Source organism: Heterodontus francisci, chromosome 13, assembly GCF_036365525.1.
Source record: "Heterodontus francisci isolate sHetFra1 chromosome 13, sHetFra1.hap1, whole genome shotgun sequence".
Taxonomy (NCBI): Eukaryota; Metazoa; Chordata; class Chondrichthyes; order Heterodontiformes; family Heterodontidae; genus Heterodontus; species Heterodontus francisci.
This window is the reverse complement of record NC_090383.1, coordinates 83,532,871-83,556,921: the sequence shown is the minus strand read 5'-3', so window position 1 is coordinate 83,556,921 and position 24,051 is coordinate 83,532,871. Positions and strand designations below refer to the sequence as shown.

The 24,051-nt window shown below is 42.0% G+C and overlaps 1 protein-coding gene across 2 annotated transcripts in view; it reads left to right on the top strand.

Moving 5' to 3' along the window:
* The window catches only part of eprs1 (glutamyl-prolyl-tRNA synthetase 1), an 85,709-nt gene that overhangs the window by 20,708 nt on the left and 40,950 nt on the right, over positions 1–24,051 (top strand). The window contains exons 4-8 of one of the 2 annotated variants that reach the window (XM_068045066.1): positions 6,034–6,190; positions 9,136–9,275; positions 16,361–16,455; positions 22,274–22,400; positions 23,140–23,332. In XM_068045066.1, the coding sequence (XP_067901167.1) occupies positions 6,034–6,190; positions 9,136–9,275; positions 16,361–16,455; positions 22,274–22,400; positions 23,140–23,332 (712 nt within the window). Of the gene's footprint in view, positions 1–6,033; positions 6,191–9,135; positions 9,276–10,162; positions 10,274–16,360; positions 16,456–22,273; positions 22,401–23,139; positions 23,333–24,051 lie in introns of those variants that run through there. The other variant, XM_068045068.1, reaches the window with a different exon arrangement.

Here is a 24,051-nt window from a genome sequence, read left to right as displayed (position 1 = left end):
AAGTATTTAGATTAGCACTTGAAACGCCATAGCATACTAGGCTATGGGCATAGTGCTGGAAAATGGGATTAGAATAGATAGGTGCTTGATGGCCGGTACGGACACGATGGGTCGAAGGGCCTGTTTCTGCGCTGTATAACTCTGATTCTATGACAGCAAGACCTGGACAGCATTCAAGCTTGGGCTGATAAGCGGCAAGTAACATTCGCACCACACAAGTGCCAGGTAATGCGATCTCCAACAAGAGAGAATCTAACCATCTCCCCATGACATTCTACGGCATTACCATTGCTGAATCCCGAATTATCAATATCCTTGGGGTTGCCATTGACCAGAAATTGAACTGGAGCAACCACATAAATACTGTGGCTACAAGAGCAGGTGAGAGGCTGGGAATTCTTTGGTGAGGTGCGCACCTCCTGATTCCCCAAAGCCTGTCCACCATCTACAACGTACAGGAATGTGATGAAATGCTTTCCACTTGCCCGGATGAGTGCAGGTCCAGCGACACTCAGGAAGCTCGACACCATCCAGGACAAAGCAGCCTGCCTGATCAGTACTCTCTCCACCACCAATGCACAGCGGCGGCAGCGTGTACTATATACAAGATGCACTGCAGCAACTCACTGCGCCTCCTTCGACAGCACCTTCCAAATCAGCGACCTTTACCGCCTAGAAGGGCAGCAGACACAGAGCACCACCACCTGCAAGTTTCCTGCCAAGCCCCACACCATCCTGACTTGCTGTTCCTTTACTGTCCCTGGATAAAATTCCTAGAACTCCCTTCCTCACAGCACTGTGGATGTACCCGCACTAGAAGGACTACCACAGTTCAAGAAGGCAGCTCACCACCACTTTCTCAAGGGAAATTAGGGACGGCAACAAAAACTGGCCTTGCCAGCGATGCCCACATCCCCTGAAACGAATATGAAAAAAACTGCTCACCTTTTCGGAACTTCCATGGTTTTGCTCACGACAGTTCTGGTGGTGTAGCTTCATCGGTCTCGCTACGTAACTCTTTATAAGTCACCGAAAGCATTGATAGCAATTTGTATTTTCCAAAGGTCAGCTCCCAGCAAACCAGTTCCAATTCAAAGAGGTTGTCTTTTTTAAAACCAACAGCTGCCATCTTTTTTCAGTTCAGCAGTTCTGGAAAACTTTGTAAAAACAATCTTTAGCTCTGCAGCTGGCTTCCACCCTCCAGAATCTTTGTGTAAAACTGAAACTTAAGCTCTAATCACATGCCTCTGGTTTAAAAAAAAAACACTTGTTAACCTGGTTCTGACCTCCAGAACATTGAAGCTTTCAGTTTCATTTTCAAATCGGGGTCTGTCTCCAAAAAAACAGTTTGAATCCCAAGTCATAGCACCCAACAGGTGAGCTGCACGGAACACAGTCTGCGGTACGAGGACTCCATCACACTTGTGTGCACTTAGCAATGAATAGGCTGAGCTGCAAGGAATGCAGAGTGGCAATTGTGTGTGGTCAGGCAGGTTGAACGGAGCATTAAGGTACAGTGTGGGCATGATGTGAGCCCTGCAACATGAGGCATTGGCATGTATGTGTTGGGCAGTTCAGTCTGTTTTCTACCTGTCTTGGATTGTGACAGCAGCAGTTTATGACTTTGTAATGTGCATTTGATATGGAGAAATGACCAAAGTACTTCTATGCAACACAACATAATTACTTCCAGCTGTCTCCGAATAAGCATGGGAAATGTTGAAATAATAACAGGCAGTTTATGTGTGTGGAATGGAGAGAATGAATTTTCTGAACTACTGAAAAATCATCTCATTCAAGATGTGAATTTGAAATGTTTGACACAGAAGAAAACCAAATAGCCCAGTCAACTCACATACAAATGTTTTTCAAACTAGTTCTGCAGGCCCATATGGTGATCTGATCTCTGCATTGTCATTAAATATCTCTCTCTTTCTATATTTGTTAGCTTAGTATGTGACTGTGTTTGAAGAAATCCACAAGTGTCAATATTACCAAATCCCCAGAAGAAAACATTGATAAACCCTATACCGAACCAAAAACACCCATTTTTATAGTTTGTGCATGAGATTCTAATGAAGTCTATTCCTGTTCAGATGATTTTACTTAAAATACAAATTATCCAGTAGTACAAATTGATCAATTTTAATAATCAACAGTGCCATTTCAATTTTGCATAATTTCAAATTGAACCAACGTGTAATTCAAAGTAATCTGTTTTGATTTAAGAAAAGTAGATTTCCTTCATATTTCATGTAGGCTTCATTATTTTTGGACCATTCTGATCTTAATTCTTAGAAACTAGTTTTATTGAAGATTTTTTTCTTCAAATTTAAGTTTTAATTAAAATTTTAATTAAAAAAGATGTAAAGATTTTGAGCTTCAAAAACCCTGGTGTTTAAATATTAGGTGGGTTCTGTACATTTAATGTGTTCAAACTTTGCATTTACTTTTAATTTGTCTGAGGTGATGGTGAAGATATTTAAGTTATTGGCTGTACTTTGTGTAATATGCACCTTTATCCCATTAAGTGGTTTATATTAGTTGGGGCTGTTTGTGGATCTGAAGAACATGGCACAGTGGCTAGCACCGTAGCCTCACAGCTCCAGCGACCCGGGTTTGGTTCTGGGTACTGCCTGTGCGGAGTTTGCAATTTCTCCCCGTGACCGCATGGGTTTCCTCCGGGTGCTACGGTTTCCTCCCACATACCGACGACTTGCTGGTTGATAGGTAAATTGGCCATTGTAAAAATTGCCCCTAGTGTAGGTAGGTGGTAGGAGTATGGGAAGGTGGGGATGTGAGAGGGGAAAAATGGGATTAATGTAGGATTAGTATAAATGGGTGGTTGATGGTCGGCACGGACTCGTTGGGCGAAAGGGCCTGTTTCGGTGCTGTATCTCTATGACTCTAACACAGGGCATGTATATTGAAATAGGGTGCTGCTGCCACTTCAGCTTGCCTGTAGTAAAATTCTGTAATACTACACCAGTTGAGACAGATGGAAACCATTTGTGTGTGTCACTTACTATTTTACCTAATTGGTGCAGTGGAGTTACATTGTTAAGCTAGAAAGCTAAAAGTCTGCACAGAATTATTTTGTTTAACAGTTTTATATAATAAAGGTTTGAGTTTAAGACTACCATTCTCCTTAAAAGCCAGTTACAAGTTACTGTGGATAACTTATATAAATTCTTGTTCTTACCACCAGCAACTCCCCACCCCCAGTTTCAACAGCAACTTTTTTTTCTTTGCCTTTGCTAAAGGCATTAATTCCTTTGGGGTACAGTTACAATCACATGTTGTTTCCTACCTTCTCAGGTGCACATTGTTCACGTGTGAGCTTTGATGAAGAGTGAAGAAAGGCTCTTTGACTCTGGGTTAAGGTTTATGAGGGCTGCTCCAGATCCATACTCTATCATGAGTTCCTAATTTCTAGGGAGAAATTAGATGGGCTTGGAAAAACACAGATCTTTTGCATTTGAGAAAAATAATTAGAGTGGATGAAGGAAAAGTCTGCAAATGTTGAGGTGAATTTTTGTGTTGTAATGAGACTTTCAGGAAATCATAGTAGCAAACTTTTTTTTTAGCAGTTGCAATGTAATTTTTTCTCACTAGGGGTTTGGTGAATTGTAAGGATGGGATTCCAAAACCTAACATGCCCACTAGAATAATAAATCACACCCAATTATAAGACTTCAGTCCTTCCAAGTTGAGATGTGTTTGAAGAGAGTGTTTAGAACTATGCAACACTGGAACAATACGTTGATGGGAAAGCAATTAAAAATATTATATAAGAGACAGATTGAGTAGGACATGAACGAAAATGAGATGATTTATTTTGTCCTGCACCCACTGGTATCATGATAGAAACTTAGTGACAGCATTGTCTGCATGTTAAAACATCATTCATTTTCCTGACTATGCAGCTCAGGTTTCTAGTGGCCTAACATCCCACAATTATGGTTTAAAAAAAAAACTGATCACAATATAAATTTTACGAATTCCCAAGAGACAATTATAAGTAACAAGACTTTTTGTTGTCCATGTTTATAATTCTCATTGGGAAGTGATCACCTTCTTCAAATTTGTATTAGATAGGATTGTAATTTATTTTGAGGTTAGGTGCAAGGCAATTGGCCTTTCTTAAATAAAATATAAACATCAATGTTTAGGTATTTTATTAACAAAAACTTGATAGCATACCACAAAGTAGCAGTATTCTTACATTCACCATTTCTTTTGCAATGTTGGTATAAAAACATGCCTTATGGAAGAAGATGCAACCCACGCAATGTTGAAAGAGGAGGTAAGTCAGACAGTAGAGGAATTTAAAATTGATAGAGGGAGTATTAGATAGGCTGTCTGAACTTAAAAGTGGGTAAAGCACCAGGGCTGGAAGAGATGCATCCAAGGCTACTAAAGGAAGTGAGTGTGGAAATCACAGAGGCACTGGTCATCATTTTTCAGTCTTCCTTAGATTCAGGGGTGGTGCCAGAGGACTGGAAAATTGCAAACGTTACACCCTTGTTCAAAAAAGGGTGTAAAGATAAGCCCAGCAACTACAGGTCAGTCAGTTTAACTTCGGTGTTGGGAAAACTTTAAAAAAAAAAATTCGGGATAAAATCAATAGTCACGTGGGCAAATGCGAATTAATAAAGGAAAGCCAGCATGGATTTCTTGAGGGATAATCATGTTTAACTAACTTGCTGGAGTTTTTTGAGGAGGTAACAGAGGTTTGATGAGGGCAATGCTGTTGATGTGGTGTACATGGACTATCAAAAGGCATTTGATACAGTGCCACACAACAGACTTGTGCGCAAACGTATAGCTCATGGAATAAAAGGGGCGGTAGCAACATGGATACAAAAATTGGCTGAGTGACAGGAAACAAAGAGTAGTGGTTAATGGATGTTTTTCGGGCTGGAGGAAGCTTTGTAGTGGAGTTCCCCAGGGGTCAGTGTTATATATAATATATATCAGTCCTGATATATATTAATGATCTAGACCTTGGTGTAGAGGGCAAAATTTTAAAGTTTGCAGATGATATGAAACTTGGAAGCATTGTGAACTGTGAGGAGGATAGTGTCGAAATTCAAAAGGACGTAGACTAGTTGGTGGAATGGGCAGACAGGTGGCAGATCAAGTTCAATGCAGAGAAATGTGACCTGATTCATTTTGGTAGGAAGAACATGGACAGACAATATAGAATAAAGGGCACAATTCTAAAGGGGTGCAGGAGTGGAGGGACCTAGGTGTATATGTGCAGAGAGCAGTTAATAAAGCATACAGTATCTTGGGCTTTATTAATAGAGGCATAGAGTACGAGAGCAAAGAAGTTATGTTACACTTGTATAAGACGCTAGTTCGGTCTCAGCTGGAGTATTGCGTCCAATTCTGGGAGCCGCACGTGAGGGAAGTCATGAGGGCATTGGAGAGAGTAGAGAAGGGACTCGCTAGAATAGTTCCAGGGATGAGAAATTTCAGTTATGAAGATAGATTGGCGAAGTTAGGACTATTTTCTTTGGCAAAGAGAAAGCTGAGAAGTGATTTGATAGAGGTATTCAAAATCATGAGGGGTCGAAAGGATCGAGAATGAGAGGGCACAAATTTAAGTTATTTGGTAAAAGAAGCAAAGGTGACATGAGGAAAAACAATTTCACGCAGAGAGTGTTGAAGGTTGGAATGCGCTGCCTAAGACAGTGGTGGAGGCAGGTTCAATTGAAGCATTCAAAAGGGAATTAGACAATTATATGAAAAGGAAGAATGTGCAGAGTATGGGGAGAAGGCAGGGGAATGGGACTGAGGGATTTGCTCTTTCAGAGATCCAGTGTAGACATGATGGGCCGAATGGCCTCCTTCTGCGCTGTAACAATTCTGTGATCTCTTGATAAATGTCAAGAACCAAGGATTATTCACTTTCATAAAAACCTTGCACTAAGCCAGCTACCATTCACATTTCAACTTTGCAAATATTACCAATGTAAAATGATGAACTTTAAAACTGCTCCTTGTTTATAATCCTTTTGTTGGCAGATTGATCACTGGCTGGAGTTTAGCAGCATAAGACTAGCAGACTCTGCTCTGTTCCCGGCAGCAATACAGGAACTTGATTGTGCACTTTCTCTCAGGACATTCCTGGTTGGACATGAATTGACACTGGCTGATCTGTGTGTATGGGCAGCTTTGAAAGGTTGGCAAGAGAATAATGTTGTTTACAATTTATTTGCTTTTGTAAAATGTATCTGAAGTACACTGTTAATTTTTTGGAGAGCTCTGTTTTAGCCTGATAATTTTTGAAGATGCAAATATAAATGCATGATGTAGTTATAACGTAAATTCTTTTAACTTTTGCTTGAGGAAATAATCATGCTTTTACAGACATGACTTCATAGTGACATTAAAAATGGTTTAAATTTAGTTTCCTTATACTATAGTAATATTTTAAAATAACCTTTTAAAGTAATTGAAAACTTACAGATGTGATGAATAGGCTATGTCTTGGCCAGCGTGTAATATGAGATTTCTCTACTGGTACTATTACAACAACTTGGATTTTTATAGAGCCTTTAATGTAAAAAGAAATGTCCAGTATCCCTTAATAGACATTATTCCCAAAAAGCTTTACATGTGAAACTGATCACAATGCAGTTAGGATTGTCAGTTGAGAGTTATGGAACTATTCCACCACATGTCTTTCAGAATTTGTTACTATTTTTCTAAGACTGACATGACTTAAGTTAATCTCTAACTTGGTTCAACATTTAATATGATACTACATTTTACACTGCACTCAGGTCATAGAGGATGTCAAAATATCAGTTCTCACCTAATCACTGCATTGTAACAGCGCAGAAGGAGACCTTCGGCCCATCGTGTCCACACTGGCTCTCTGAAAGAGCATCTCCTTCCGTTCCATTCCCCGCCGCCTTCTCATAACCCTGCACATTCTTCCTTTTCTTATAACTGTCTAATTCCCTTTTGAATGCTTCAATTGAACCTGCCTCCACCACATTCTTAGGCAGTGCATTCCAGACCTTAACCACTTGCTCCGTGAAGAAGTTTTTCCTCATGTTACTTTTGCTTCTCTTACCAAATACTTTAAATCTGTGTCCTTTCGTTCTCGATCCTTTCATGAGTGGGAACAGTTTCTCTCTCTGTCTATTCCTACAGACCCCTCATGATTTTGAATACCTATATGAAATCACCTCTCAGCCTTCTCTTCTCCAAGGAAAACAGACCTAACTTCTCCAATCTATCTTCATAATTGAAATTCCTTATCCCTTGAACCATTCTCATGAATCTTCTCTGTACGTCATTCCTCAAGTGCGGCTAATACTGCCGTCTGGCTGGTTGTTGTCTGTGGTTATAGGTTGGTGGGTGAAAAATGGAAAATTCCTGCTGAAATTAAAAGAATGACTTGCATTTATATAGTGGTTTTCACGACCACTGGATGTCCCAAAGCATTTTACAGCCAATGAAGTACTTTTGAAGTGAAGTCACTGTTGTAATGTAGGGAATGCAGCAGCCAATTTGTGCATAGTGTGCAATGTGATGTTGATTCGAGGGATAAATATTTACCAGGACACCGGGGATAACCCCTACTATTCTCGAAATCTTGCCTTGGGATCTTTTGTGTGCATTTGAGAGGGCAGTTGGAGTCTCAGTTTCAAGTCTCATCCGAAAGATGGCACCTCCAACAGTGCAGCACTCCCTCAGTACTACATTGGAGTGTCAGCTTTGATTTTTGTGCTCAAACCCTGGAGTGGAACTTGCATCTTGTGACTTAGAAGCCCACGTGCTACCAGCTGAGCTCTGGCTGACCATGTGATGCTAAAATTATAACAGTTCATTGAGACAGTAAAATATTACATAAAAGATTTGATAGGTATCTGCTAAGGCTGCGATTTGGATATCATGAGTGTTAAGAAAACAATGCAAAACTGAGGAAGATGTCTGACACCAAGGTTTAATAATAATAATCCACACACTGATTAATCACCTGTAGGAATTACGAAACGCAAACACACCAGTTCAAGCCAAGCTGATTAGAGGCCTGCTTTAGGTCGGGAAAAAGAACCCGACTGGACTACAGCGGACCCCAGCCCAACCTGGCCCGAGTCCCTCCAATTTTGCCCCGAGCCCGACCCAACTCGAACCCGGCACTACTCGACTCAGCCCGAGCCCGACACCACCATCCCTTTACTTACCTTCCTGACACCGAACCTGCTGGAAGCTGCAGTGCGTGCGCGATGACGTCTTAGTGATGTCATGTGCTCACTGCGCAGAGTTCGTTTCATCCCAGACCACCAGCTCGAGTAAGTTATTATAGCCTGACCCAACCCGAACTCGACACGTGTTGTCGGGTCCCGCTGGGTTCAGGTTGGGTAGCAGGCCTCTAAAGCTGATCATTTAGTTGAACTCGATTAATATGTACTTAATTTTTTAAACAGATCGTAAAGAAAAGAAAATGGACATATTTAATAACTTTTAATGTTAGTTGGGCAACTCATGACCATCCTCAGCAGAGGTTTTGCTGGTGCTGTTACATTAATAAAGTATTCTTTTTTAACATAATTTGGAACTCTGGCATGCAGTGATTTTTATGAATTCTAGTCTTGGGAGGTGGGGGTGGGGAGGTGCGGTGCATCTCAGACAGGGTATGGGACTGAGTACAAATCAGCATTGTGAGCCCTCTGAACATTGGAGTCATCTGGCTGGATGGGGATCTTGTAGTAGAGGCATGGAGGATATACTTTGAGTTGGGGGCGTTAAATAGCTGCCAGGGTGTGTGATGGGGAGAATTTTGGAGCCAATTTGTATCTTTTTTTCAGTTTGTAATTTTTTTTTCAATTATATTGTGATTAGATTTAACTTCTAGCATATATAATGAACTGGAATAGATGCTGTATCCCAAAGAATTTCTTTGGCAAAAACAGTTAGCTCAAAACAATGTGGGGAGAAAAGTTCTATCAAATTAAGTGTATTGAAAGCAGAAACTAACCTAATAAAAAGAGGAGAAAACCACTAAAATGCTGAACAAATGACAAAAACATAAAATTGACTTGATGGTCATTGTGTCTATCATTCAAGACAATCATAAGAATATTATTAAAAACTGTATATTTTTATCAACAGGAAGTAGCCTTTGTCAGAAGCAGTTAAGCCAGAATAAGATACCAGCCCATGTTAAACGCTGGTGCAACTTCCTTGGTTCACAGGATGGATTTCAGTCTGTGAGTAAAAAATGGGCAGTAGTAACTCCGCAGAATGCAGTGGTAAGTGTGCAGTTTTCTAAAAATCTTTTGTAACTGGTTGAATTAGTGGTATAATTTGAGAGTTGTCTGATCATAAAGACGGACATAGAAATTGTGCTCTTCAATTTGGTAAGATGACTGCTGTCTCCGTTGCAATATCCTCACCATATCCATTCCTTTAATTGTATTTTAAGTATTTATGTTTCCCAGATCGTCTTGTTTTATTGAACCTCCCTATTTTAGTTGGCTGTCGCATTTCATTACTCTAATATTAGAGCTGTATCCATCATGCCTTGCATTCTTGAAGCATGCAATATTAAAACTGTATTATTGCAGCAGTATAGGATTACAGAAAAGATACTTGAGCCTGGGTATTGCATAGTGGTACAGATGTAGCGCTCCAATGCATTGTCCACAGGATACATTTACACGTGATTTACCCCATGGTGTGTTACCAGTATCAGTAGTACTGCTATGAGAATACAAGGGTGAAGTGAAAACTTGAAGAGGTGATTGCCCTGGATTGTTCTCCCATGACTCCAAGTGGCTAGCTTTAGAGCAACATTGGCACAAGTGTGCAGTCTGCTTTTTAGCTTGTTGTCTTGGTCAGGAAGGCCATGTGGTATTGGGATATGTCAGAGAAGAAAGAAAAATAATAAATTACAAAAGAAGTCACTTGCCATTTTGAAACTTGTTCTAATGTATTTCTGTGTCAGTAAATTGATGGTGAAGCCAGTTGAGCATTAGCCAAATCAATTTGGAGCAGCCTGGAAAAACATGCCATTTGCTCGGCCATACTTTTTGTGGATCGATGTTTTACAGCTCAATGTCTTTCCTCAAAAAACACTTAACCATTAATGCATTTCTCTGTTGCCTCCAGATTTTTTTTTAAGCAAAGGTTTGAATAGAGTCAGTCATAACAGTACAGAAGGGAGGCCATTCCACCAATTGAGTCCATGCCTGGCGCTCTGTAGAGCAGTCCAATCGTTCCTGTTACCTGGCTTTATCCCCGTAGCCCTGTAAGTTTATTTTCCCTTAAGTGCCCATCCATTTTTCCTTTTGAAATCATTCACTGTCTCTGCTTCCACAAACCTCACAGGCTGCGAGTTCCAAGTCATTACCACTCGCATAATAAAATGTTGTTCACATCCCCCTACATCACGCCCAAAACCTTAAATCTGTGTCCTTTAGTCCTTGTACCATCAGCTAATGGGAAGAGGTTTTCTTTGTCTTCCCGATCTAAACCTGTCATAAACTTGTACACCTCTATCAAATCTCCCCTCAATCTCCTTTGCTGCAAGGAGAACAACCCCAGCTTCTCCAACCTAACTTCGTAGCTAAAATCCCTCAACCCTGGAACCGTTCTGGTAAATCTCCTCTGCACCCTCTTAAGGACCCTCAATCCGTCCTTAAAGTGTGGTGACCAGAACTTGATGCAGTACTCTAGTTGGGGCCTTTCCAGAGCTTTATGAGGTTCAGCATAACTACTCTGCTTTTTACTCTCGGCGTCTATAAAGGCCAAGATCCCATATGCTTTGTTAACCACTCTGTCAATATGTCCTGCCATCTTCAAAGATCTGTGCACATGAACTCCCAGGTCTCCCTGTCCCTGTACACTCTTTAGAACTGTACCATTTTGTCTATATTACCTCTCCCTATCCCTTTTGCCAAAATACATTACCTCACATTTTTCTGTATTAAATGCCATCTGCCACTTGTCTGCCCATTCTGCTAGCCTATCTATGTTCTCTTGCAGTTGATAGGTATCATGCTCACTGTCTACCACATTTCCAAGTTTGGTATCATTGGCAAATTTTACTCTGCATTCCAATATCCAAGTCATTTATATATAAATCAGTGGTCCTAGCACTGAACTTTGGGAAACACCGCTGCCTACCATCTTCCAGTCTGAAAAACAACCATTCACTGTGACTCACTGTTTTCTGTCCTTAAGCAAAGTTTTTTAATCCACCTGACACTGACGCTCCTATTCATGAGCCTCAATTTTGTTAACCAGCCATTTATGTGGTATTTTGTCAAAACCTTTCTTAAAATCCATGTAGACAACGTCTGTTGCATTCCCTTCATCAACCTTCTCTTTTACTTCATCAAAAAAATCAATTGTTAGTTAAGCATGAACTGCCTTTTACAAATCTTTCTGGCTGTTCCTAATTATGTCAAATTGCTCCAAGGGTCTGTTGATTTATTCCCCCCCCCACCCCCCCTAATTATTGTTTCTCAAACCACTGATAAAGTGACTGGCCTATAGTTACTCCAATCTTCTGGCATCTCCTCCATATCTAGTGAAGATGAGAAGATTATGGCAAGCTCTTCTGCTATCTCCATTCCCACTTCCTTTAGCAACCTGGGATGCAAGCCATCCGGCCAGGTGAACTTATCTGTTCCAGGTATAGCCATACCTTTCCAGTACATCCTGCCTACCAGTTTTCACCTCATCCATTACCTCTACCATCTCTGCTTCTAACAATATTTTGATAGCATCCTGTTCCTTAGTAAACATTGTACAAAGTACTCATTAAGTATTCCAGCCTTGCCCTCTGCTTCGAAGCATATATCACCCTCTTTTTCCTACTAGGCCCCATTTACTAACTGCTTACTATTTTCATGCCAGTGAAAGATTTTTGTTTATTCATTTCATGGGATGTGGGCGTCGCTGGCCAGGCCAGCATTTATTGTCCATCCCTAATTGCCCATGAGAAAGTGGTGGTGAGCTGCATTCTTGAACCACCGCAGTCTTTGTGGGGTAGGTACACCCACAGTGCTATTAGGAAGGGAGTTCCAGGATTTTGACCCAGCGACAGTGAAGGAACGGCAATATAGCTCTCCAAGTCAGGATGGTGTGTGGCTTGGAGGGGAGCTTGCAGATAGTGTTCCCACGCATCTGCTGCCCTTGTCTTTCTAGGTCCTGGAGGCCGTGGGTTTGGGAGGTGCTGCCTGAGTAGTCTTGGTGCATTGCTGTAGTGCATCTTGTAGATGGTACACACTGCTGCCACTGTGTGTTGGTGGTGGAGGGAGTGAATGTTTGTGGATGGGCTGCCAATCAGCAGGCTGCTTCCTCCTGGATGGTGTCGAGCTTCTTGAGTGTTGTTGGAGCTGCACCCATCCAGGCAAGTGGAGAGTATTCCATTGCACTCCTGACTTGTGCCTTGTAGATGGTGGACAGGCTTTAGGGATCAGGAGGTGAGTTAATCACCACAGGATTCCTAGCTTCTGACCTGCTCTTGTAGCCACGGTATTTATATGGCTACTCCAGTTAAGTTTCTGGTCAATGGTGACCCCCCCAGGATGTTGATAGTGAGGGATTCAGTGATCGTAATGGTGTTGAATGTCAAGGAGAGATGGTTAGATTCTCTCTTGATGGTGATCATTGCTTGGTACTTGTGTGGCGCGAATGTTACTTGCCATTTGTCTGCCCAAGCCTGGATATTGTCCAGGTCTTGCTGCGTTTCTACACGGACTGCTTCAGTATCAGAGGAGTCACAAATGGTGCTGAACATTGTGCAATCATCAGCGAACATCCCCACTTCTGACCTTATGATTAAAGGAAGGTCATTGATAAAGCAGCTGAAGATGGTTGGGCCTAGGACACTACCCTGAGGAACTCCTGCAATGATGTCCTGGAGCTGAGATGATTGACCTCCAACAATGACAACCAGTTTCCTTTTCGCTAGGTACGATTCCAGCCAGCAGTTGTAGCTGTACTGGAACAGCTTGGCTAGGGTGCAGCAAGTTCTGGAGCACAGGTCTTCAGTACTATTGCTGGAATGTTGTCAGGGCCTGTAGCCTTTGCATTATCCAGTGCATTCAGTCGCTTCTTGATATCACATGGCGTGAATTGAATTGGCTGAAGACTGGTAGCTGTGATGCTGGGGACTTCAGGAGGCCGAGATGGACCATCCACTTGGCACTTCTGGCTGAAGATTGTTGCAAATGCTTCAGACTTATCTTATGCACTGATATGCTGGGCTCCCCCATCATTGAGGATGGGGATATTTGTGGAGCCACCTCCTCCTGTTAGTACTTTAATTGTCCACCACCATTCACGATTGGATGCGGCAGGACTGCAGAGCTTAGATCTGATCCATTGGTTGTGGGATAGCTTAGCTCTTCCTATCGCGTGCTGCTTACGCTGTTTGGCATGCAAGTAGTAGCTTCAGCAAGTTGACATCTCATTTTGAAGTATGCCTGGTGCTGCTCCTGGCTTGCCCTCCTGCATTCTTCATTGAACCAGACTTGATCCCCTGGCTTGATGGTAATGATCGAGTGGGGGATATGCCAGGCCATGAGGTTACAGATTGTAGGTTCCCTTTCATGCTAACTGCCATGCTGTTCTCACATTTTCCTCTTCACTTCAGTTCCCCTCTCAATTTTTGGCCTAGCCTGAAGAATTCATCTGACATGCATCATACACCTTTTTTTTGGTTTTATCATATCATATTCTCTATCTCCCTCGTCATCCATGGAGCCCTGGCTTTGTTTCCTTTATCTTTCACCCTTGTTGGAATGTACTTAGCCTGTATCTGAAACATCTCCTTAAATATCACCCATTGATTTGTTACAATTTTTCCTGTGAATGTTTGGTTCCACTTTACCCTGGCCAGATCCCCCCTCATCCCATTGAAGTTCGCCCTCTTCCAATTTAGACGTTCTACTTTTAATTCCTTGTTGTTCTTCATTGCTAATCTAAACCTCATGATACAATGATCACTCCTATCCAAGTGTTCCCCCACAGACCTTACGCCCACTTGGCCCACCTCATTCCCAGCACCAGATCCTTCCTAGTTGGACAGAGGATATACTGGTCAAGGATGTTCTCCTGAACACATTTCAGAAATTCGTCCCCATCTTTACCCTTTCCTCTAACATTATCCCAATCAATGTTTTGGTAATTAAAGTCCCCCCAATATCACTACACTATAGTTATTGCACAGCTGTGATTTCTCTCCCCCTTGCCCCCTCCCCCTCTCTCCATAGAACCATAGAAAATTTACAGCACAGTAGGAGGCCAATCAGCCCATTATGTCCATGCCGGCCAAATAATCTAGCCGCCCAATCTAATCCCACCTTCCAGCACCTGGTCCATAGCCTCGTAGGTTACAGCACTTCAGGTGCATGTCCAGGTACCTTTGAAATGAATTGAGGGTTTCTGCCTTCACCACTGTTCCTGGCAGTGAATTCCAGACACTCGCCACCCTCTGGGTGAAAAGGTTTTTCCTCATGTCCCCTCCAATCCTTCTGCTTATCACCTTAAATCTGTGCCCCTGGTAATTGACCTCTCCTCTAAGAAAACAGGTCCTTCCTGTCTACTCTATCTAGGCCCCTCATAATTGTGTACACCTCAATTAAGTCAGCCTCCTCTGTTCTGAGGAAAACAACCTTGGCCTATCCAATCTTTCCTCATAGCTACAACTTTCAAGCCCTGACAGCATTCTTGTAAATCTCCTCCATACTCTCTCCAGAGCAATTTTGTCCTTCCTATAATGTGGTGACCAAAGCTGTACGCAAAACTTCAGCTGTGGCCTAACTAGTGTTTTATTTATTTCCAGCATTACATCCCTGCTTTTGTATTGTATACCTCGACCAATAAAGGAAAGCATTCCATATACCTTCTTCACTCTGTCTACCTGACCTGCCACATTCCCCTGTATCCCATGGGCTCTCATTTTACTGCCCAGTCTACCTTGTCAAACATCTCACTAAAATCCATGTAGACCACATTCACTGTACTACCCTCATCAATCCACCTTGTTACTTCCTCAAAAAAATCAAGTTAGTAAGACATGACCTTTCCCTAACAAATCCCTGATTAATCAGTGTCTTTCTAAGTGGTAGTTTATCCTGTTCCTCAGAATTGATGCTGATAATTTACCCACCACTGAGGTCAGACTGACTGGCCTATAATTATTTGGCCTATCCCTTGCACCCTTTTTAAACAATGGTATAAAGTTTGCAGACCTCCAATCCTCTGGTACCTCGCCCGTATCCAGTGAGAATTTATGATGATCCTCAGCGCATCCGCTATTTCCTCCCTGGCTTCCTTTAACAATCTGAGCTGCAATCCATCCGGCATTGGTGGTTTATCCATTGTCAAGGATATCAGACCGTCTAGTACTTCCTCTCTCATTATGCTTATCGTATCTAATATTTCACACTCCTCTTCAGCTACAGTGTCTGCACCAACCCTTTGTGAAGACAGAGACAAAAAACTCATTAAGAACCCTGCCCACATCTTCTGCATCCAAGCATAAGTTCACTTACACATCTCTGATAGGCGTTACCCTTTCCTTCGTTATCCTGTTGCTCTTAATGTACTGGTAAAAAACGTCTTTGGGTTTTCCTTGATTGTAGCTGCCAATAACTTTTCATGTCCTCTCTTTGCTTTTCTAATTTCCTTTTTTACTTCACCCCTGCACTTTCTCTTGCTAAAGTATTAAGATTTTTGTGATCACCATAAGCTTTCTTTTGCTGCTTTAACTTACCCTGTAAGCTTCTAGATAACCAGGGGGAATCTAGATTTGGCAGCACCACCCTTTATCTTTGTGGGGGCATGCCTACACTGTGCCTGTAGTATCTCGCTTTTGAATGCCTCCCACTGGTTTGCTCCTGATTTTCCTTCAAGTAGCTGTATCCAGTCCACTTCCGTTATGTCACTTCTTAGCTTCGTAAAATTTGCCTTCCCCAATTTAGAACTTTTACTCCTGTTAATCCTTGACCTTTTCCATTATTATGCTAAAACTAACTAACTAGCTCTCTTGTGTGCGCTGTTTCTTTCGAGTCTTATAGAATACCCCCATTCGTGTGATCATCCCCTTTTTGCTTCTTAACTCTAACCAAATGGATTCTGTCTTTGCTGCCTTAGGTAGCATTGCCACCCCACCTCCCTTTTTTCCTTCCTCATCTTTTATGAACACTTTGTATCCTTGAATATTAAGTGCCCAGTCCTCACCATTTTTAAGCTGCATTTCTGTTATTGCCACTACATCATATTGGGTAGGTAAACATATTTTTATGAAGGACGCTGATAGTTAATTCTTTTCAAATGAGGAATGATTATCTTTGTGTTTTGTACTTCATAATTTTTGCAGATGAATGAGAAGAAAGAGGATCGTGGAAAATTTGTTGAACTGCCCGGTGCAGAAATTGGGAAAGTGGTAGTAAGATTTCCACCTGAAGCCAGCGGGTGAGTTAACGGATTCAAAATTCCTTTTAAAAGAAACATTTAGTTGTAAACTGCTTTAAGTCTGTTTGTACTAACTGGTGTTGAACCATCCAACTCAATCTTGAAATTAGTGGAGTTGCAAATGACCTGGAAGATGAATATTCAAAAAAATATTATTAAAGATACGCATATCTTTGTCGCCTCAGTAGTTGTTTGCTTGTTTTAAATGATGGCAAAATCTTGGACTGGGGAGCATCAAACGTTGATGGGAGAAGTGAGGTTTTGAGATACCATGTCAAGTGAAATCAGAATATTAAAATGTGAGTATGACTGAACAAGTGAAGGAGTATTGTCATGGGAGAGGAATAGGGATCTTAAAATACTGATTGCAAGGAGGAAGAGGTTATACTTTGAAATTGGTGTCCTGAAATGCAGGTATGAATGATACCTTCCTCTATCCCTAGAGAAGGACTTGATATTTTAAATTGAAGTAAAAGCTACTTGAGGCCCAGACTTTTGGGTGGGAAGGTTGGAACAGTATATCCTTTTGGGGTCAGAAGGAGTTCGTAGAATGTCTGCCCTAGCCCTGAATTTGCATCTTTCTCTCGTTTCTCTCCTATCTCCCCTTATGCCCTCTCTGAGTTCAACTACTGACCACCCAACTTTGCCTCCTGGTCCCCAGGTTAGTTGATATTATTAACGGCTCTCTCTCTTTAGGTAAAAGCAAAATACTGCGGATGCTGGAAATCTGAAACAAAAACAAGAAATGCTGGAATCACTCAGCAGGTCTGGCAGCATCTGTGAAAAGAGAAGCAGAGTTAACGTTTCGGGTCAGTGACCCTTCTTCGGAACTGACAAATTTGTCAGTTCCAAAGAAGGGTCACTGACCCGAAACGTTAACTCTCTCTTTAGGTGTTGTCCCTCTCTCCTTTAAATCTGCTGTCATCACCTGTCTCAAAAAAAACCTTGACCCCACCATCCTTGCAAACTATTACCCATCTCCAATCTCCCTTTCCTGTCCAAAGTCCTTGAACGTGTTGCCGTCTCTCAAATCCATGCCCATTTTTCTCACAACTCCATGTTTGAAGCCATCCAGTCAGGTTTCTGCCCCTCCCATATACGGAAATGGCTCTTCTCAAAGTCAAATGATATCCTATGTGATTTGTGACAAAGGTAAACAATCCCTCATCATTCTTCTTGACCTGTCTGCAGCCTTTGACATGGTTGACCACACCATCCTCTTCCAATGCCTCTGCATTGATGTCAGCTGGGTGGGACTGCGCTCACCTGGTTCTATTCTTATCTATATAATCGTAGCCAGAGTATCACTTACAAAGACTTCTCTTCCCATTCCTGCACCCTTTACCCCAGGTGTCTCCCAAGGATCTATCCTTGGGCCCCTCCTATTTCTCATCTACACGCTGCCCCCAGTGACATTATCTGAAAGCAGAGCATTAGTTTTCACATTGTTACAAGATTACTTCTGTTTCTTTTGTAAAAATATTGTTTTAAGAACTTATATTTGAATTATGGACATTGAGTCAACTGGAGATTGCTGAACTTTTTTTTTAAAAAAAGGGAAGGTCTACAGAAGGTCTGGCTAGTAAACAAGTCTTACTGGAAGGCATTTGTTTTCCAGTAGAAACGGCAGGGGTTGTTGAGAATGACAGGTCAAGATTTATAGATGTCACGGGACTTGCTGCTTAACAGTTTTTCGTTTCATTTTGAATTGTTAAAGCCAGTTGGTGTTTGGCCTGAAAACAGAAGTCAGTTGCTGCGTGTCACAGCTGATATCTTTCTCTCTTTGAAGAATCCCTGTGTCTTTACAGGCATCCTGCATCAAGTTTTTACTATTTCCACCTGTACCTGAAGAAACCTTTACTGCTACATTGCTGCTGTAAGACCTAAGAAAATCCTTGTTGCTGCTTCCTGCTGTAAAGCCTGACTGGAGCTTTCTGAATTGCATCTCTTGAAAGCCTACCGAGATTGATCTTCAACATTGCCTGGAAGGATTTGTTCTGGGAAGATCCTAGTGACGGCCGCCTATTTGCATTTGGGATGCCTAAACAACCACAACCACAGACATGTTTCCATTCCTTCTTTTGAGTTTATTAAATTCCTTCTATTGCTTTGTAACAGTTGTAAACAAAAATCCCTCCCTCCGTTAACAGGTTGGTGTGTGTGTGTCTGTGTATATGTACACACGCGTGTGCGTAAGGACTAGGATAAATAAGGAGCTTTAATATTTCAATTTGTGTGTATGTTTACTTCCTTATTGGTTAAGGTTTGTTTTATAATAAATGGATAATTTTGTTTATTAAAGAAACCTGGATGGTGTGCTTTATTCTGGGGAAAGGTGGAGTATATGATTGACTGTTTCAGTAAGTGGGAAAATTTAAATATATGTTGTGATCTGTGGGAAAGTGGGACTGAATTAACAGTGCACTCCTCCTGTCTCAGTTGTAACAACATGTACGCTGATGATACCCAGCTTTACCTGACCACCACCCCTCTCAACTTCTGCACTGTTGCTAAATTATCAGACTGCTTCATCCTGTACTGGATGAGCAGAAATTTCTTCCAATTCCATATTGGGAAGACTGAAGCCATTGTTTTTAGTCCCTGCTCCAAACTCAGTTTCTCAGCTATTGACTTCACTCCTTTCCCTGTAACAGTTGAGACCAAACCAGTCGGTTCATAACCTTGGTGTCATATTTGACCCTGAGATAGCTTCTGACCACATATTTGCGTCATCATTAAGGCCACCTATTTCCACTTCAGTGAGATCACGTGACTTTGCCCTGCCTTAGCTCACCTGCTGCTGAAACCTTCTTCAAGCCTTTGTTGCCTCAAGACTTGACTATTCCAATTCACTCCTGGCCTCCCACATTCTAACCTTCATAAATTTGAGGTCATCCAAAACTCTGCTGCCCGGGTGTTAACTCGCAATAAGTCTCTTCATCTATCACCCCTATGCTCGTTGACTTAAATTAGCTCCCAGTGAAGCAACGTCTTGATATTAAAATTCTCATCCTCGTTTTCAGTCCCTCCATGGCCTCGCCCCCTCCCTATTGTTACGACTGAGGCGGGAAGAGTACACTGTTGATACAGTCCCACTTCTCCGCTGGTCACAGCATATCAATAAATTTTCCCACTTGTCAAAAAAACAGTCACTGATACTCTATTTGCCTCCAGAATAAAGCACACCAACCAGGTTTCTTTAATCAATCACAAAATTAACTATTAACTATAAACACTATGTCTTAACCAATAATGAAGTAAATCTATATATGAAAAGATTTTAAAACTCCTTATTCTCCCTAGCCCTCATGCACACACACATGTATCCAAAAAACAGTTAACCAGGTAAAAAAGCATTTTGGTTTACAACTGTTTCTTGGGAATAAAAGGAATAATAATATAGTTTGTCATGTTCTGGTAGGAAGTTCTTCGATTTGGTAAGGTGTCCCAGAGTTGAATAGTTGGTTACCATTCGAAGTTTTTCCAGGCGAGGTTGATGAACAGTCTGTGATGGGTAGGCGTTCATGGCAATTCAACTGCAGCAAGCTTCACATAAGGTCTTCCATCAGGGGTGTAACAACAGGTCTGCTTAGGTCTTCCAGCAGCAAAATAGCAGTAGAAGATTTCTTCAGATTTCAGGATTTTTTAAACCACAGGAGGCAACAGGAACCACACTTGATGCAGGGATTCTTCAGAGACAGGAGGCAATAGGAATCTGCCACCTTTGAAATACAGGGTTTCTTCTCAACAGTCACAGGATTCCTTTACAGTGAGAGGTAACACTTTTTCTGGGTCTTCCTCTCTGATCTCCAGGCAGGTCAAAACCAAAAGTTAAAATGCCTGCTCTTTGTCCAACTCAGTTTTTTTTTAAAAGGTCCAAAGTGAAACCAAAGCCTTCCTAAAAACGTCACATGTCCAGACATAGGCCGGAATTTTACACCGCCCCAGCGAGTTGGATGATGGCGTGGGGGTGGTGTAAAATTGGGCGGCAGGCTCCGGGAGGCCTACTCGCACCGATTCCACCTATGAACGACTTTACGGAGGTCAGGCGGGGGGTGGGAAATGGCCCGCCCGCCCAAGGCCAATCAAGACCCTTAAGTGACCACTTATGGGCCTTCGCCCTCCTCCACGGGTATTTTACCCGGGGCAAGCGGGTGTGCCAGGGACGTGAAAGGCCGCCTAGTGATAGCTGCCGGCCTTTCTGCGCCCCTTGGGTGGGGGCAGGGCAGTCAGGCACAGGGTGCCTGATTGAGGGCCGCCCCCACCTCCCAACCCACCCCTGGGATCCAGGACGCCCCCCCCCTCCCCCCCCAAACGTGCATCCTAGCCTCACCAGGGCACAACCGATCTCCGTGTGAGGCACCCCAAACTTACCCACTCGGGTCCATGGCGTCGGCTTGGCTGTAGTCCCAGCAGTGGTTCCGCTCCTGGTGGCGCTGCTGAGACTAAGAGCTACCGGCCCGCTGATTGGCCGGCAGTTCAGAGGCGAGACTTCCTCCCTCAAGTGGCCTCGGGCCAATTAAAGCCTGGGGATTCGTAAAATACGGGACAGATCCCCAGGCTGGGTGGAAGCGCATTCGTCACCGACATTTACGTCTGAGTCCCGCTCCCGTCCGCCCACTGTAAAACTTCGGCCATAGAGTCTCTTGTCATTCAAAGAGTAGCTCTGAGGAGGTCAAACCCCTTGGTGGTTTCCTTGAAATGACAGGCTTTCCTGTCCTTGTTTACAAATTCAGCTTTTTGCAGGTGTCTTAATGTCCACTAAAGAATCCTTTTTTAGTTTTTAAAAACAAACAGAATTTTAAAGTTTTTAATACGAAACAAAGCCTTGTAACACTATCTCTATAATCTCCTCCAGTCCCACAACCTTCTGAGATATCTGTGCTCCTCTAATTCTTGCCTCTTGAGCATCCTTGATTTTAGTTGATCCATCATTGGTGGCTATGCCTTCAGCTGCCTAAGTTCCAAGCTCTGGAATTCCCTCCCTACATCTCACTGCCTCTCTACCTTGCTTTCCTCCTTTAAGGTACTCCTTAAAAACCTACCTCTTTGATCAAGCTTTTGGTCATCTGACCTAATATCTCCTCATGTGGCTCAGTGTCATATTTTGTTTTATCATGCTACTGTGAAGCTCCTTGGGACATTTTATTATGTTAAAGGCACTATACAAATTAAAGTTGTTGGGACTTAAGAACAAGGAGATGATAGGAAAGGGTTCATAGATCAAGTTGGAGGTTCAGTAGTGAAGTTCAGGATGAAGTTTACACTGCAGTCCACTTAGTGCATCAGTGAACCCATGGCTCCCAGACTTCCACATCTCAAATTTAAAATTTTTATCCTTGCTATTATATTGCATTGTGGCCTTGCCTCTCTTCAACCTATTTCAGGCCTACAGCCTCTCTTCCAGAACACTCTGCTCCTCTGACTCTGGCCTCTTCTGTATTTCCTTCTCTCCAATTCCACCTTCCTTACTCCATCATTCATGCCTGTGCCTTTAGCCATCAAGGCCCCAGGCTCTAAAATTCTTTCCAGTAACTCCTTTGCCTCTCCACCATGAGCATCTATAAAACCCAGCTCATGACTAGCTCTTGGTCATCACTCCTAATAATTTTACCTTTGGCTTAGCTTCCATTTCTGGCTGATTACGTTTCAGACATGTTTGCTACCTTAAAAATACCATATAAATGCAAGTTGTTGTCCTTAAATCAAGTACCCATTTTTCAGGTTGTAGATGTTATGGTGTAGTATAATCTGATTTTGTTTAAAATAACAGTGCTGTTATTGAGGTGTATTTATTCATTTTTTAATTTCCTTGCAGTTATTTACATATTGGACATGCCAAAGCTGCACTCCTGAATCAGCATTATCAAGTGAGCTTCAAGGGGAAACTCATCATGAGGTTTGATGACACCAATCCTGAAAAGGAAAAGGAAGACTTTGAGAAGGTTGTTATTGAAATGTATTTAATAAACACACCTGTGCCTAGATATAACTGTGGATCATTCATTTTGACAATCAAATAGTCAATTGATTATGAAAATTGTTCATTTAATCAGATAACTTGAATTACTTTAAAATATATTTATCTCGGTTTAATGGGTTCTGTGTTTTGAGGCCATACTGAATGCCAATCCTTCTAGATAGTTTAGATTCATTACCAGCACTACAGATGTCACATTGCTCAGTGAACTAACACCCCTGCCACACCAACCGTCCCCCAATCCCAAATTAAAATCTGGCAAATCAAATAATGATGTGGGAAAAGTCCAGGATGAAAATCAGTCATTTAGCCCACTGAAACTGTAAATTCTGCCACTCAAATGAGTTGCTTAATCTGTTGTTTTTGTTTTCACTTGACCATCCAAGGTTAAGAATGGTATAGAACATAAAGCAACAGCTTGTGCTACACCTTGAATTTTCAAAAACATTGCAATACATCTTTGCAGAAAACCTCCAATGTTGCCCCTTCTTCAAGCTTTAACTTGCATCATATTCTTGAGGAACTTGAAAGCCTCACTACCGTTTTTCTGAACAATATAATGTAGAAGCCTTTCAAAGCAGTTTCCTTCAGAATTGAGGAATTTAAGGTTTTTCTCAACCTGCACTTCAGAATTAAATTGAAGCTTGTTGCATTGCATTCTACCAAGGAGTTGAATTATGTGTAACATTCACCACTTTCTGTAGGTTATACTGGAAGATGTTTCAATGCTGCAGATAAAACCTGACCAATTCACCTACACCTCTGATCATTTTGATACTATAATGCATTGTGCAGACAAAATGATTAGAGATGGGAAAGCTTACGCAGATGACACACCCGCAGATCAAATGAAACAGGAACGCGAGCAAAGGATTGAGTCTAAACACAGGGTGAATTGTGAGTACCATTTAAATTTCTGCTTGGTGGTATTCTGGACTGCTAGCTATCATATCTTGATTTCTTCACTGCACTTTTCCCATCTCTCTTAAAAAGAGTGATTCATGTTAGGGTATGGTTCCCACCTTGTGAGATTAGATGCTATGTGTTAATAAGCTTCTTGACTGTAGTGGACGGCATATTTCGCCTGATTCTGCCCTTGCTTGACTTCCTTGTACAGTTTCTGAAAAAAGTGACAGCATTCTGGAATAGGATTTTTCACCTTCCTTGTCGTGCCTGGTGGCTTTGAAACTCTTCTTCTTTTCTTTAGCCTCCTTGTCTCGGGAGACAATGGGTAAGCGCCTGGAGGTGGTCAGTGGTTTGTGGAGCAGTGCCTGGAGTGGCGATAAACGCCAATACTAGAGTGACAGACTCTTCCACAGGCTTTGAAACTAATTACACGATAATTAAGCAAAGGGCATAGATTGAGCTGGGACTTTTGAAATCTGCTTGGCTCAATACCACACAAAGATAGTTATTTTTGTTTAATTACTTTTATTCTGAATTGTCGTCATTTTTTTAAAAATGGCATCAAAAAGCCATAGGTAGGTTTTCATTAAGCAAATGTTCTCCTTGGGGGGAAGTATGTTCCAGTGTGGAAGTCATTGCAAAGTGACATGCTTAAGTAATGGAAATTCAGAACACTAAGTCAGTCCTCTAGCAGACTCGGTAATGGAATA